The sequence below is a fragment of the Lathamus discolor genome, chromosome Z (assembly GCF_037157495.1).
Source record: "Lathamus discolor isolate bLatDis1 chromosome Z, bLatDis1.hap1, whole genome shotgun sequence".
Classification (NCBI taxonomy): domain Eukaryota; kingdom Metazoa; phylum Chordata; class Aves; order Psittaciformes; family Psittacidae; genus Lathamus; species Lathamus discolor.
This window is the reverse complement of record NC_088909.1, coordinates 61,677,246-61,692,507: the sequence shown is the minus strand read 5'-3', so window position 1 is coordinate 61,692,507 and position 15,262 is coordinate 61,677,246. Positions and strand designations below refer to the sequence as shown.

The following is a 15,262-nucleotide window of genomic DNA, read 5'->3' as shown; positions in this document are numbered from 1 at the left end:
AAAAGGAGAGCCAACAGAAGTTCTCTGGCATGCTGAGCAGCAGAGTTCTTGAAGAAGAATTGCTGGTGCGCGTCCCTGATCTGGAACGCATTGTATATGGACTACCAACTGCAGTGCTCTTAATTCCCATGAAGTCAGAAGAACAAAAAGAGCATGCCCCTGCCCAGCATTACCCCACAGTGCAAAATTCAGTGAAATTATTAAACTACCTGGCAAGGGAGTTCACATTTTTCTCCTCTCCAGCCCGGGGCACAGGTACAGGTTCCATCCAGAGCATTGCAAGCCCCTCCATTAAGACACTGGCAAGTTAAGTTACAGCCAAGTCCCCAGGTGCCACTGGGACAATTTATTGAGCAATCTACACCATGCCAACCTGCCAAAATTAAGAAAGTGACAAATTAATCAGGTTTTGACCCATTCTTCTCTGAGGATGTTTCCCTCTGTCTACATGTGGCGTCTCTTGGAGATGTGTGGTAGTGGGATAACATTAACTACAGGCTAGTACCAGCAGTTTCAGCTGAGAATTTGTCCAGGTTTGAACAAAGGTGCTCAAGGGCACCTTGTAACATCTGTGCACAGCACACTTTTGCAGATCGGTGCCAGCATACAAAAGCAATTGATGGGAGATCTGAAATGAAAACAGAGACACCTTGAAATTTCACTGACAGGCACTAAACTATACCGAAAGTTTTAAGGCATACCCTGAAAAAAAAATTAGGAATATTTTCCCTAGAAAGCTGCTGCTGTCATAATTCTTCCACCAGTGTTCAATACAGACAGTTCTGCAATATGGTTTTAACAGAAATCTTAGACAAAAAAAGTGAAAACATCAAAGTAGTGTGTAAGTTGGATTTATCCAAGGATACATAGAACTTTTAGATGATTTCTGTGCTTCTTTCCAAATACTAAAAAAAGAATAAAATGGAAAAAGGTTCTAAAATGCAGCATTCACCACTGATTATGCCTGATAGCAATGATTCGTAGACTGCTCACTGTATAGACAGACGTGTAAATAGATTTTCTAAAACGTGATCCTCTATTGGATACAAGAGGAATGGCATGAACCGGTCGTACGTTATCATCAGGAATGACACAGACTGAGTTTCTAATTTTGTACCTTGTTTACAGGAAGCAAAAGGAAAAATAATTCCACCCTGAGCCTAATCAATAGACTATGCAAAACACATGTATTGAAATGAAGCTGCCTCGTACCCTGGCTTGGTAATTTTGAATTTAAGGGTAATTTCAGGAAAAAGATATTATACTACCCTCACTAAAACCAGGCATTTTTTCTCAGGTGTTCTTCCAGAACTTATGAACTTCCTTCACTTACATGACAAATACCTAGGTTTTGTTTAATGTCACCATTTGCTGTCCTTTTTCATCACAGTATGACTAAAACTGTATTATGCACTAGAATATAGGATTATGCATGGCTCAAAAAAGTTTTTCTCCTCATGACCTAGCTATTTAGCATAGCTATTTAACAGAGCTGAATCAGCTCCACTGTCTATGGCAAAAGTAGAAACTGGAAACTCCCCACATTCCTACGCAATAGATTCGTTACCAATCCCTCACAAATTTGATGGCTATTTGTCTAACTCTGAACACCTCTCCCCTACTCTCAACCTGTATGTATTTTTTAGAAAAAGACTTTTAGATGGGAGGGGGTGTCTGTAACATAGGCTGGGCAAGGGATTTGTTTGTCTCTACAAAACCAGCACTGGAGGGTGTCTCAGGTATCTTTGCCCCAGCCAAAGGCATGTGCTACTGGGAGATGGAAAGGTGGACAGGCACATACAGTTGCTAGTGGGAGGTATGATGATTATCAAAATTACTGTTAGGAGGAAAGAGCCAAGCAGGGGGGTCAAGGAACACTGGTCTGCTCGCACTAATACTGGGAAATTCAGAAAGTTTCTCATGGAAGAAGGGAACTGTAGAGGGCACAGACTGGGAAAGGGGGTAGGCAAGGTTTTGTCAGACAATTTATGAAAGAAAGAATATTCAAATTAAAAAAACCCAACAATCCAATAGATGTCAACAGCAGTGCCGGACAGTCAGGAATGTCTGCATCTCTGTAATGCCGAGAGGGGCAAGGGTGACAGCCAGAGGTAGTAACCCCTGAGGCTGAGGTATTTTGACTAGGAAGGCTGACATCAGATAAATGGTGCACCAGCAACCTTCTAGCAAACCACAGTGCTACCACAAGAACCAGTGGTGTTCCATCTCAGATTAAGCACCAGTGATTTGCCCAGCCAATGTGCCAAGACCACTGAGAACTGCATGGAGGAAACATGAACACGAGACACGCATACTCTTCTCTGAGCAGATGTTCTTGGTTTTGCCCCCTCAGAGGAGCTGAAGCATAAAGTATCTAGTGATACGGTCTTCAAGATGGTCTGCTTTTCTATTAAGTTTTTATTAAGTTTCTTTCTTCTTTATAGGAAAAGAAAATTAATCATAAGGGATACTTACCTGCTTTGCAGGCACAAGAACCATCTACTGGTGAACAGACGGCATCGTTTTTGCAGTTGCATACAGATGAACAATTTACTCCATATGTTCCCGGAAGACAAGGAGTACCACAGGTAGCACCCTGAATTACACAAAAATAAGAGTCTATTTAAGGAGGTTCGGACAATACAAGTAATAAATGACCGTGACTGACTCAGATGCTACAAAAGCCAGAAAACGTACAGCCCCTGACTGTCCTAGGCTGTTACTAAGTTATCCTGAATTTAAGGGACAGAGAGTCCTTAATACTTTTGAAGTCTACACTAAGCATTAGTTTACTATTAGCTGCTGTGAGAGCTCAGGTCACATAGGTAACAGCACTTGGTTAAATCAATGCACAGGATTTTCAGCAATAAAGCTCTTTGTGAAAACAAAACACAATATGGCAGCAGTTTAATGGAAAATAATGTAGATATGTGAACTATTTTTAAGAATTAATTTGGCTGAATTTTTCAGAGTTACTATTCCTAGAGAAACAGTGATACAGTAAAATGTTTTCTATGTCAGACTAGCATCCAATGAAGAGGTAACAGTAAGTGAGTTATAAAAGCTTCAGAATAGTCTGTCCTGAACTATTAAAACAAATGTCTTTGTCCAGAGTTTCTCTGTATGGAGCACGAGGCCTTGGTACAACAAGATAATGATTGAAAGCTATTGCTCTTCCTCTTATTTACACCTCAACAGCACACCCTCACTATTCTCTATGTCTTTTAGAGCAACTAACTTTTCTTTCTTAAAATGGCTTCCTTTCAGTACTGACAACCAATCACAAATTTTGCTTGTAGGACACGCATTGGTATCTAAGTGTCTTTACCCCTCTTACTGTGGTGGAGAAAGGACACTCGCATCTTGAAGAATTTGGCACCTAACTAAAGGCTGTTGTGAAATTGAGACTTATTTACCTTAAATCCAGGGGCACAGGTGCATTTTCCAGTCACACTATCGCAGTCAGCACCATTTTGGCAGCTGCAGATCTGCTGACATGACTCGCCATAGAATCCTGGAGAACATGTCTCGTTGCAGTAGAGCCCAGACCAACCGGGCTTGCAGGAGCATTCCCCAGACATTGGGTGACAGCTGCCAGGGGGTATGAAAGGATAAATAAACTAAACATGACTTTTTTTTTTTTCCCCCAGATAAAAACATGTTGTTATAGATGGGTTGCTTAACGTATCTTGTATAGAGATAGGTTTACTCCTCAAACCACAAAGCAAAGGGTTCTGTATATGTATGTATAAATGCATACCAATTAAAGGAATGCAACGACATACAAATTACAGACATTTTGGGAGGACTTGGAAAGAAAAGAATATTTTTCCGTAAAATAGATATCCATGGTTGCAAATATCAAGGTGATGAAACCACTGCATTTCCCAGAACGCGTTGTGCCTCCAAGTATAATAGGATCACTTTCATAACACTCTTATGTTACATTCAGCAGCATATTGTCTGACAGATACGATGCTTTGGAAACACATCCAATGCAAAATAACAACACAGTACCCAGCGAGTAGCAAGCATGCTCTTTTCTTTAAATTATTGGCCGAAAAGAGGACAACTGGCATTTTTCCGGGAATGCTACAAATTCATTTGCATCGGGTGGAAGTCAGATATACCATCAGTGCAGTGACCTTCTGGAGTCTTCCCCCTGTGCTGGCCATACCTGGTGGCAGACCAGCTGTCTCTACCTGGAACAGCAGTTTCATTGAAGGGCCAGACAGACAGCTGCTGTCTCATAACAAATGGGCATCATCAGCTGTGCAAAGATATATGTGCTGGAAAAGTGGACACAATGGGGTACTCTGTAGCACTCTGGCAGACAAAGCACTTGCTTAATTCACACCAAAGGAAAGCCTTAATATCCAAATCTAATATATTTACAATGGGAAGACTGTTTAAAGATATTTGTGTGCCACTGATTGAAGTTCCTTTAAGTGTGCTGGAGAAAAGAAGTGCCTTCATCCAGACATATTAAATAACCCATGACAAGACCCTGATTTTGCAAGATTTCCTGACTTCTTGTGGGGGTGTGTGTTTGAAACTGAGTATTTTTCTGACCATCTGAAAAAATAGCTACTGCACATTTAGATGCTATAACATAAGTAACAACAATATGTTAGAAAAAGTTGAAATGTAAGATAGGAATACAGTAGTAGTTGCAACTGCATTTGGACTCTAAAACTATTCAGCAAACTAAGAGTTCCCTGCTGCTGAATACAACCAACTGCCAACATACTTCTGATCAAGGAAATTATTAATTACAAAGGTTGGAATGTCATTCTGCATTCTTCTCACTACATATTATTGCATACATAGAATCTGGGGGTCTTGAAGATACTAAAATCTCTTTGACAGTATCAAGCTTGTTTACATAAAGTGAGAGGAAAGGTCTTCTCAACTAGAGAACCAGATGCAGAAATGGTTCAAAACTTATGGTGTTCTTAGTCAACAGTCCTTGTTATTTGTTCCATTACAAAAATACCTGCCATGAAATAAGTTGAAATGGAACTATTCTCATATTAAATACATACAAAATTATAAAATAATTTTCCTAACTTCCTGTAGGAATTCACTGGCATTTTGAATCCAATTCCCGTGTTTCTTAGCAGTGGAAGAATACGGAGCAGGGAATATAAAAAGATTTTTCAGTCCAAAACTGAATAGTCACTAGGATATGTATTAGAATATATTTATAACATAAAATTAGGAGTACTGTCATTTTAAGACATAAATCCCTGCATTGTTTGTTGTTGGGTTTTTTCCCTTTCAGGAAAGGGGGAGAGCACACGCATGTGTAAGCATTGGGTCTGAAGCAGAGGCATTGATATTCTTTGCCCCCCCAGTGAGTGTTAATAAGGCATACTTGCACATATATTGATTGACACCAAAATTAGTATTCTGTAATTTGTAATTAGATGTAGGAAGCTGAAGCACTTCTGAAGCTTTTTGATGGGTTCTCATGCAGTTATCTTAATTGCTAGCAACATTTATATATTAAGATGGGGAAATAAGAGATGTTTGAGAGATACTGCCAGTGCATCTGCTTTTATTCCTGGTCTTTTGTTCACACTTTCTGGCAATACAACCCTACTCTGTACAAAGACAAAAGAAATACTTATGGGTAGTTGATGTTATATATTTGAAGGACTTAAATGAACGTAATGATTTTAATGTGATTTATATAGGTGTTTCACTATTACAATTTCCAACTAAATTCTGTAGCACTCTTTGCAATGTAAGATTTCCATTAACAGCTCTTGTATGTACATACAAGATCATTAGAAAAATGCAAAATTGTAAAATACCCTTATCTTGGCTTTAAAACACACAGCCTCAACTATACCAAATTAGTTGACAGAATGACTCAAGCTGATCTCACCTGCTACAAGTGTGAAGCAGTTTTGGAAGATCACCAGAAAAAGCTTACAAGAAAAAAATCAGGGACATCTCAAATTTAGCTTGGAGATCAACCTGAAACCACTGCATATGCTGTCGGTAACACAGGTGTAACAAATATCCTTCATAAACTTTTTAGAGAAATATACAGCTACAATTTGCCCTTTTTATATTTTCTGAATGGTCATCAGTTGTCACTTGAGCAAAGGAATAACAAAACACAGTCTAAAAGTAGTTTAGGCTGGAAGATCATTCCTATACAAAACCAAGTAACAATGTTGATGAAGGCAGATCGAGGTCTTTTTTACTCATTCTTGCAAACTGGATCTTCAGAATGACAAGTGTCTGTAAGCCCCACACACTGTGGATGGCAATGGCAGGACATATGGGTCTGCTTATTCCGGTTCACAGCACTGCGGTTGTACCCCACTGAGGAAACATCTTTTACATGGCCATAGTCTTAGCCAGCTTGCATTCACTCTATTTCTCTTGACTATCGAGTAAAAAGGGAAAACTTGACAGTGTAGCCTAGTCATGGAGAATGGAGGTGTCTGATTTGCACTCTAGCTCAAATCCTCTCATATATATCAAAAGATGCAATAGCAAAGAACCATGCGTGAAAAAACTCTTGGCACAAGATGGTTGTTACCTGCCACTGTCCTCTGGACCTCTCAAAAAGAATAAAATCTCTCAAGTGTATCTATACCTAACCCTTTATGAAGCTTTTAATAGAGGATGTTGATACCACTAAGAGCAAGGATGGATTTGCCTTCCATACCCAGCAGCTGCCATCAACCAATAACAACGGCAAAACCCCTATAGCTTAGACTACCCAAAATGCAAATTATGAATTACTGCCAAAGCTGTTTTGATGAAAAGTCCTCAATCATTAAATAGTAATAGAAATTTGTATGCATTTTTGAACTATGATATATCATGATGTTTTTGTATCTTCAAGTACTTGAAGAAATTGGCTGGACATACACTTGTATACTATAACATATGTACACATCTATTACAGCATTATTTTTTGGTGCTAAATTTGTGGGGTTTTTTAACTAACCTTTAGTTCATTTCCATATCTGTAAATACTAAGAACATAAGTAATAACATAGGGCTCTAAGCCTATCAACAGCTCCTCTTTGAGGAGATCTAAACTAGTGGTCATACCCAGATGAAAGAAACTTTTAACAATACCAAGGCCCCCAGAATCCCAGACCTACAGATACACAAAGTGTATTTGAAGAAGGAATTGTACCCCCTTTTTCATGCCCTGGCATTATTGATTGTTACATTGCTGCTAAATGGGTTAGTGCTATGAAGACAATCCTTTGGCTGCTGTCAGCCCAAACAGTACCTGCGGCAGGGAAGTAAGTGATGAGCATATTCCCTGATATGCTTAAAAAGTTGTCTCCTAGCGGACTGACATTTAATAAGAGATGAAGACAGCCAGATAGAACTGGCTTCTCAAAAAGCTCTTAGAAATGTTAAGTGTCCCTTTTTATCTTCTGTACCATTATTCAGATGTTCTTTGATTTCTGTTATTTGGTAGTCAAAACCACTTCCTGACCCAGGGGAAAGGAACCCATATACAAAAAATACACCTGTGAAATCATGAAAATCTTTGTTTTCCTTACGGATCATCGCAAATATGCTCCTGCACCTTCAGAGCTGTTAAGTGCCTTTTGATTCGTCATACAGAGGGGAAAATGTTCAAAAAAAGACCATCCATATGCAGCTGTTTACATGTGAACATTTGTGATCTGATTTGACCACAAGCTGTCTTCCAGTTGTATAAATGAAGGAACAGCTGTGTTGACCATGAATAAGAAGTAATCCCTGTAATATCAGAAATACTATACAGTGTAATACATTCCTGTTAAGCCTGTAGGGCTGCTGCGACAGTCTGCAGACAAATTTTCAGGAAAGCAGCTTGCCGTAACTTTAATATGAGTTATTATTTGGTCTGCTAGCATGATTTGAGAGCTAGACAGGTCAGCATTATGGTGTCATTTATTCTTGAAAGCATTGTCCAAAGAATTAATTTCTTGATTTTATGTCAAAACCTGTATTTTTCCAAAAGACATGTCAAGCAATTAGGATAAACAGAAGCACAAGCACACAACTGTAAAAGCATATGAATTGAAAGGGAAAAAATTCAGTTTGCTGTCAACATGGTTGGTCAATGAAAGGTATGTTGAACAACTCAATCTACAAAGTAATTTTTCACAGAGGCCTAACAGCATAGATATTTCCATATATGTGCTTGAGTGCTTTAACACCACTGTTAAATTCTGGCTAAAGGCTTTTGGTTTATCTATGAGGTATAAAAAAATGCATCGTATATACAACATATAGCAGTATTCTATGTGACAGTCAACAGTTCCTACAAATTTCTTTCACAGCGATTTTCAACAGCAGAAGTTTAAGATAGCGCTCACAAACCTGGTAAAAGGTACTGTGATTAGTAATGCAAGTAAGTGCAAATGAACAAGCAAATATGTCATCAAAACTGCATTTCATAACAGGAGAAAGCTGTCCAGAATTATTCAATAAATATGTTGGATTGCCTCAACTCACATGTGACATTCCTCCTCACAGCTGAAAGTTTGCCTGCAAAAACCTAGTATTCAGATTCTCATAACAACATGATGAAACATTACAAAATCCACAGACAGACAAAACTCAAAAAATAGGACTCTCCACCTGAATAAGGAGAGATAGTAAAAGGTAAGCTAATTGGAAAACTATTTTCATTTGATTTCCAGGGATCATTTGATTTCCAGGGATCATATTTTACCTGCTTTCTAGAAAAATCACTGAAATGACAAAAAAATGTATTTTTCAAATCTAGATTTAGAAAAATCTAGGTAGGGCTTCGGAAATTTTGTATTAAATTGGTCACCTACACTTATTCTTATATATTTATATACAGAGAGAAAAAGAGAGAAATAGATTCTCCTTTCACACCCAGCTCTTTAGGCAAGTTCTCATCTACAGTACACCAGAATATGCGAGACGTATGATTGTATACTGACTTTATATGGTGAACAATATAATGATTTATTATTCATGTGGTAAATGCAGACAAAGATCACACTTTGTCTTAATGTTTTTTTTCATAGGTCAGAGATCAAATACAACAGTGAATATTAAAATCAAATGTAGCTGCAAGCACTAAAATTCAGAAGCTGTTTTGAGCTGGTATTTTCTTTCTTGATATGGTTAGAGAATACCAACTACTGCTTCCGTTTGTATTAAAGTACTATAAAAATCAGGAAAAATGTATGTGCAGATTTTATTCTGATTTCTATTCTCTATGTAGAAAAAGGAAACAGGCTAAACCCTGTAAAGCCTACCTCCAGGTATTAGACATGTGGCAGGGACACTTTTTATCACACTTGAGACCATAAATTCCTTCAGGGCAAAGCCTTGTTTCACAGTGCTCTCCAGTGTATCCTGGTTCACAGATACAGGCACCACTAATATGGTAACATTTCCCACCATTCATACACTTGCAGGTCTCAGAGCACTGCACTCCGTAAGTCCCCACTGGACACTCATCTTGGCATCTGTGACAAAAACAAGCAAACAAAAATTAATTTTATTTCCCATAAACTACCACTTTCGGAGATTTAAGGGAAACATAGTTTTTAAGGAACCCCTTATACTGGCATAAAATGCTTCTTAAGTAGAGCCAAAATTTATGTAACTTCATATTCAAAAGTGCCTCTCTCTGATTTCTTTTGTTGTTCAGCTAGACAGGCTTAAAAACATTGGCTTTGCACATTCCTTTGGAAAAGGTGTCCCTTTAACAAACGAGACAACTTGTATATACAGACATTTGCACTTCGCATTGAGAACCCAGAACAAAACCAAACCCTTTTAAATCAAACCTGAAGTATGAAAGAATAAATTTTCAAGTATTTGGTTTCAAAAGCCATCCATCTGTAATTTTTGTAAGCGATCTGGATTCTTCACTTGGCAATAGTGTGAACAGCCACCAGACACACGTGCTCGTGCAGATGCTTAGGCCAGGAAGTTCCCTGGCAATGATGCTCAGCAGTCTCTGAAGAGAATATTTTTTAACTGTGTTTCCAAACACATGATGTTTCCAGAATACCTTTCTTTTCAGAATTTCATTCTGAACATGTTTTTATTTTGCCCTTCAAAAGTTCACAGCATAACATGGAAAAATATTCTGGAATACAAACCCATTCTTTTCATCTGACTTTTCCCATAGATTAAAGTGAAAATTAGTAAAGACCCATATGGGAGAATAGCAATGATTTTTGTTGCTCCATAAGGAAAATATATTGTAATAAAGAGACTTCTTCACCAAACCTCTCTGCTTTTCATTCACACAGATTTTAGAAGACAGCTGCTTTGGGTAACAGTCTTATTTTCTTAATGTTTTACATATGAAAAGCATTATTTGAGTTAAAGATCACACTGTATGTTTAGCTGTCCAGTCTAAAAGACAATTATCAGTATCCTGCTTCTAAAACTTGCAACTCATTTACTAAAGAGTTTCCAGATAGCAATTTCATTGACTATGTATTTAAGAGATACAATATGAGCTTGACGTTTTCAAGCTTTCTCTTTTTCTATATATAATTTAATTGTTAAAATTTGGAACGGCAGCACTACTACAGCATTACTAAAGGCTCCAGCTCTAAGTGCACATAAAATATTTTATTGTATGCATGAGACCTCTCAGCTCAACAGGTTTGTATCTCACAGCCAAGGATGACAACATTTCATAGCTAATGTATCAGGGAAAATCCTCATACTTTTCAATATAAGTATCCTATAAGCTCTGAATTATGCTGACAAAACAGCTAAATTCCAAAGCTGTAGAGCCAAAACACACTGACATTGAAGTCCTGAAGTGTGCTGGGAAATGAAAGGGCACAAGACATCCTCTGCAGTTTGGGTACCTGTATGTTTTGCCAAGTTACAGATTGTACAAAAATACTGTTTAATAATACAGAATATTATTAATGGTTTTATCAGCTTATAACCTGCTCATTTCCCCAGTCCTGTAAAAGAATTTCCTTGGCGGAGTCTTTCCATTTTTCTTAAATAGTTGTCTTTCTTTGTTTGCTTTGGGATGGGTTTTTTTGTATGACTGGTGGTTTATTACAGGAGATTTTCCAAGACGTGATACAAGTCACTGCAAAATGTGCAGAATTTAGCAGAGCACTCTGACTGACATAAGGTAGGTACACACATTCATTTCACATTTCTGCAGTAACTGCCTCAAACTGATGCTGCTATCCAGAAGTTTCAAGGTATTCATAACTCTGCCCTGGCTGAAGCCAGAAATAATATCCCCTTTCCTTCAGAGATGTAGCATAATAATAGAGCTAATAACCCTGTTTAAATGTTTCCTAATGAAGTTACACAAATAAAGCTGAGAATGAATTTTCTGAAAATGACAATCAGGAATCCCAGCCAAATTAGACAAATTTGACACTAAAATTTTTATATTATTTTAGTTCTATCCTCTGAAAGATCCTTTTCCACTTCATGGTGAGGACAGGCATCAATCAAAAAGTATTAGACAGAAGAATTATAAAGGCACTTTAAATTAGATTTGCATGTGTTAACCCTAGAAACTGTTACATGCTCTAAGAGTCTCTTTTTCTTCCTGTATGAAGCAGTTCCAGGAGTCACTACCACACTGAAATAATGTTGTGGTTACACACAGAAGTGAACAGTTTAGCACTTTTAAAAAACATTCTTTTTGCTGCTTTATGTAAGTGCTAGCTCAGCCAAAGCCCGCACATTTCTTTTAACCCTACCCTCCCTTGCCAGTCCACTGACATGAAATAAGAACCAGGTCTAAAACCTTGCTTCTGACCCATTCCTGCCCTTGAAATACCTTGAAAAACAAAGGAATTGCAAATACAGTCTGTTTTGCAGGAAAAGAGGAAGCTCAGATTTGCAGAAGTGATCAACATGGTGCAGCCAGTAAGGCACTTAAGATTAAAGTCAGATTTAAATTCCAAGGAGAAAAAAAAAAAAAAAAAAGCTTCTAGAAACACCAGCGTAGTGCAGTGCATGGACTTTCATATGGATATTCCTTCGATTTCCCTGCTGACTCGTTTGTGTCTCTTTAAATGTGTCTATTGCTGTCTACACTGTTTCTTCACAGATGTGAATTTTATTCTGGCATCCAAATGGTTCTGGACTAAATGTTTCCCTTCTTCATGAGGTTTTTTCCCACTTATGACTGGTACAGCTCTTGCCATGTCCTGTGAACACTTGTGTGGGAAGAGCATACGGTTATAATGCCTATAAATTGTTGGCAGAGGCCCCCTGGCTGACCCCAGTGATTAAGCTGCTGCTGACTTCAGCAAATGAGTTGTGTGCTGTTTTAAATACTTGCAGGAAACCACTTCTTTCACCACTTGCCACTGCCTTCAAAGATTACGTCTTGCAATGCTACCTTTCCAGTCTACCAAAGGTGATTTTTAACTATCAAGTCAGAAAATAAAGAAGATTAAATTCTTCATTTGAATGAAATACTTTAGGTAACACCTCTCCAGCCTGCTCAGTCTGAAGAATTGTACGCGCCTCCCCTGCTACTATGATTGCCAAACATCTGCACAAAACCAAGAGCTTCCCTTCTTATCCCTTCACCATACCCCAAAATGCGTCACTCTGCAAACCACTCAAGTGAAGACGCGCAAGACACTGCCAGAGCAAGGGCCACAGCAGGAAAATCCTGAAACCAAGCAGTTCCCCACAGAAGGCTAGTCGCATAAGCACTTTTAACTAGTGACCCAGCATCAGCTATGTGACATGACAAGTATTTCACGGGACTCTTTTAATAGTATCACAGGTATTTTCATTCTGCTTTCTATCAGCTTCTACCAGCCACAGCAGATCCCTTGCAAAGTTCAGCAGTCCAGCAAAAATATGTTTTCCTTACCGTTCACCTGTGTAACCTGGGCTGCAATGGCATTGACCTGTGGCGGAGTCACAGGTCCCTCCATTGTGGCACTGGCACTCCTGGGAACAGTTTTTCCCATAACGACCCTCAGGACAAGGCTGACCACAGACCATGCCCTGTGTGTGCAGAAAACAAAATATCTTAATGTTAGATTTGGGATTACAGCTTCAGTGGGCAAAGAAGAAATGTTTGTAATCAAGGAAAATCATGGAGAACTCGTGTCACTTGTCTAGCGCCCATCTTGGAAATGCCAGAATCTTCTCCAGCTTTAAACACAGACTATGTCTTGGCACTGGGGGGACCATCTTCTAGGATTTCCATTTGGAAGCGTAAGCTAATGAAAAACGCTATCTCTAAGCAACAGTGAAAACACTTAGACATTTAAGACTAATTGATATCAAGATCTTCCCAATTTATTTACGAGGAGTAGTATATATCAAGACATCCGGAAATGCCCTCCAATAAGTAGAGGTGTAGAAATCAGTAATTGCTGTAATGCCCCAATTATACTACTTTATGATAAGTTGTTTTTTTCTGATGAAAGGAGAAGCTGTTTGTAATTTAATTTAAAGAAGCGTATCTTAAAAGCTTACATAGGATGCCTGCTTCCCTTCAACGGGTTTTGAATTTCTGCACTGCTATTTACATCCTTGGAATTAATTACACTTGTGTAGTGAGGGGAGCATCAGATCTTAAGACTTTCAAGAAGCCATTTCAAGAAAAACATCTACAGGCAGTTCATCAGACAAAAGACATGCAGGTATTTCAGTTAACGTGAGATACTGCAGAATTTATACCTGCCTACTTTCAAACTTCCTTACGTGTAAAGCAAAAAAGGTTACATTGACAAAATTGTGTTTTACAGAATCAAAAAATCTGGATCTAATGACCTGTGCTTAAATAACTACTTAGAATGGAAAATTAGCCAAAGGGCTGACCAGTAAGTTATTAGTTAAGACATACACTGGTATAAAATTTCCATCGCAGCTTCACATGTGCACTCATTTTTCATTACCTGTATTTAGGCAAATAAAGGGAGTTAGGAATTTATGCAAAAAATTGTATTCGATAACAAATAATTTCATTCTTCTAACATGAAGTGGAATGAAAAATAAAAATGGCCATAAGCCAAGTTAGGCAGCCAGGATCTGCGGTGCTGTTCAAACACACAGAGACTATCATTTATAGTTATGCTGTCTAGTTGGTGAAGACCTGACCTCTGCAATAGGTTATCTCAATGTAATATCTCAATTATCATGAGATAATTAAAAGCTCAGTAAATCTGGATTTTCGCTCAGAAAGACATTTCAATTAAAAATAATATTAACAAATACTATTGATCAATATTATCTGTGAATGTATGTAAAGAAATTATTTGGGCTTTGATCACCTTCCAGCCTTTTGATCATATTCCAACTCCATTATTTGCTAGCTTAGAGTTGGCTGCCTGGTGTTAGAGGTGACTGCTTGCAAATCTAAGGTAATTCTTCTTTCCCTATCCACTTGCAAAAGGCTAGAAAGTCTAAAGATAATGTCAAAGTTCTGATGTCCTATTTCCAACAGCAACATTTAACACAATATTTAAAGGTCTGGTGTTTTTGTTGTGCATACTATACATATGAAAACAGGCACAAAACCCACTGCTAAAACATATAACAGTGCCACCTCCCTATAACATCAACTTCTATGCAGAAATTAATGGCTTCCAGACAAGATCCAAACAATGTTGCCTCATCACAGTATGAATCATATATTTTGCTTCTCAGAATCTGATAGTTAAAAAGGCAGCACAGAACTGGAGGATTTTCAGTAACAGATGGTTTTGCAAGTATTTTGTTCCAGTCCTTTAAAATACGTTTCTCATTACTCCTGGCAACAGGCAGGCTGCATTTGCTATCCTCATTTGCTACCCTTTTCTGGTGCTGCCTTAAATCTACAAATATGGAAGTTTTACAGGGTTGTGTTGATTTCGGGAAGTGTTTTTACCGTCCATCCTGGTGGGCAGGCACACTCCCCGGTGACGTGGTGACAGATGCCTCCGTTCTGGCAGGGGCACCTCTCCTCGCACTGGGGCCCATGCTTCCCGGGGGGACAGAGGTCCTCACAGCTGGGGAGGTGGTGGTGTACAACAGAGACAACTGTTACTTCAGCACACACTCCAGTCTCCAGCCACCTCTCTATTTTTAATGCAACCATTAATTTTTCCAGGCAAAAGTATAAAACAGAAAGCAATCCAACAGAAAGAGACGCACGGTGAATATTGTACAGCGTCTATGCAACAAATCTAAGGAAACACACCTGGCAATCTAGGAATTATTTCTTCTTGAAGATATTTCTTTCTACACTGGCTGATGCTCATTTGTTGTTACTGACAAAGCTCAAAATCTATTC

At 38.4% G+C, this 15,262-nt stretch overlaps 1 protein-coding gene across 3 annotated transcripts in view; it reads right to left on the bottom strand.

Annotated features, from left to right (window-relative positions):
- Positions 1 to 15,262, bottom strand: part of MEGF10 (multiple EGF like domains 10) — a 100,099-nt gene that overhangs the window by 34,674 nt on the left and 50,163 nt on the right. For all 3 annotated transcript variants that reach the window (XM_065662586.1, XM_065662585.1, XM_065662587.1), the window contains exons 7-12: positions 14,858 to 14,978; positions 12,851 to 12,987; positions 9,270 to 9,482; positions 3,417 to 3,591; positions 2,476 to 2,596; positions 210 to 373 (exon numbers count right to left, since the gene is read on the bottom strand). In XM_065662586.1, coding sequence (XP_065518658.1) covers positions 210 to 373; positions 2,476 to 2,596; positions 3,417 to 3,591; positions 9,270 to 9,482; positions 12,851 to 12,987; positions 14,858 to 14,978 — 931 coding nt within the window. The remainder of the gene's footprint in view (positions 1 to 209; positions 374 to 2,475; positions 2,597 to 3,416; positions 3,592 to 9,269; positions 9,483 to 12,850; positions 12,988 to 14,857; positions 14,979 to 15,262) is intronic.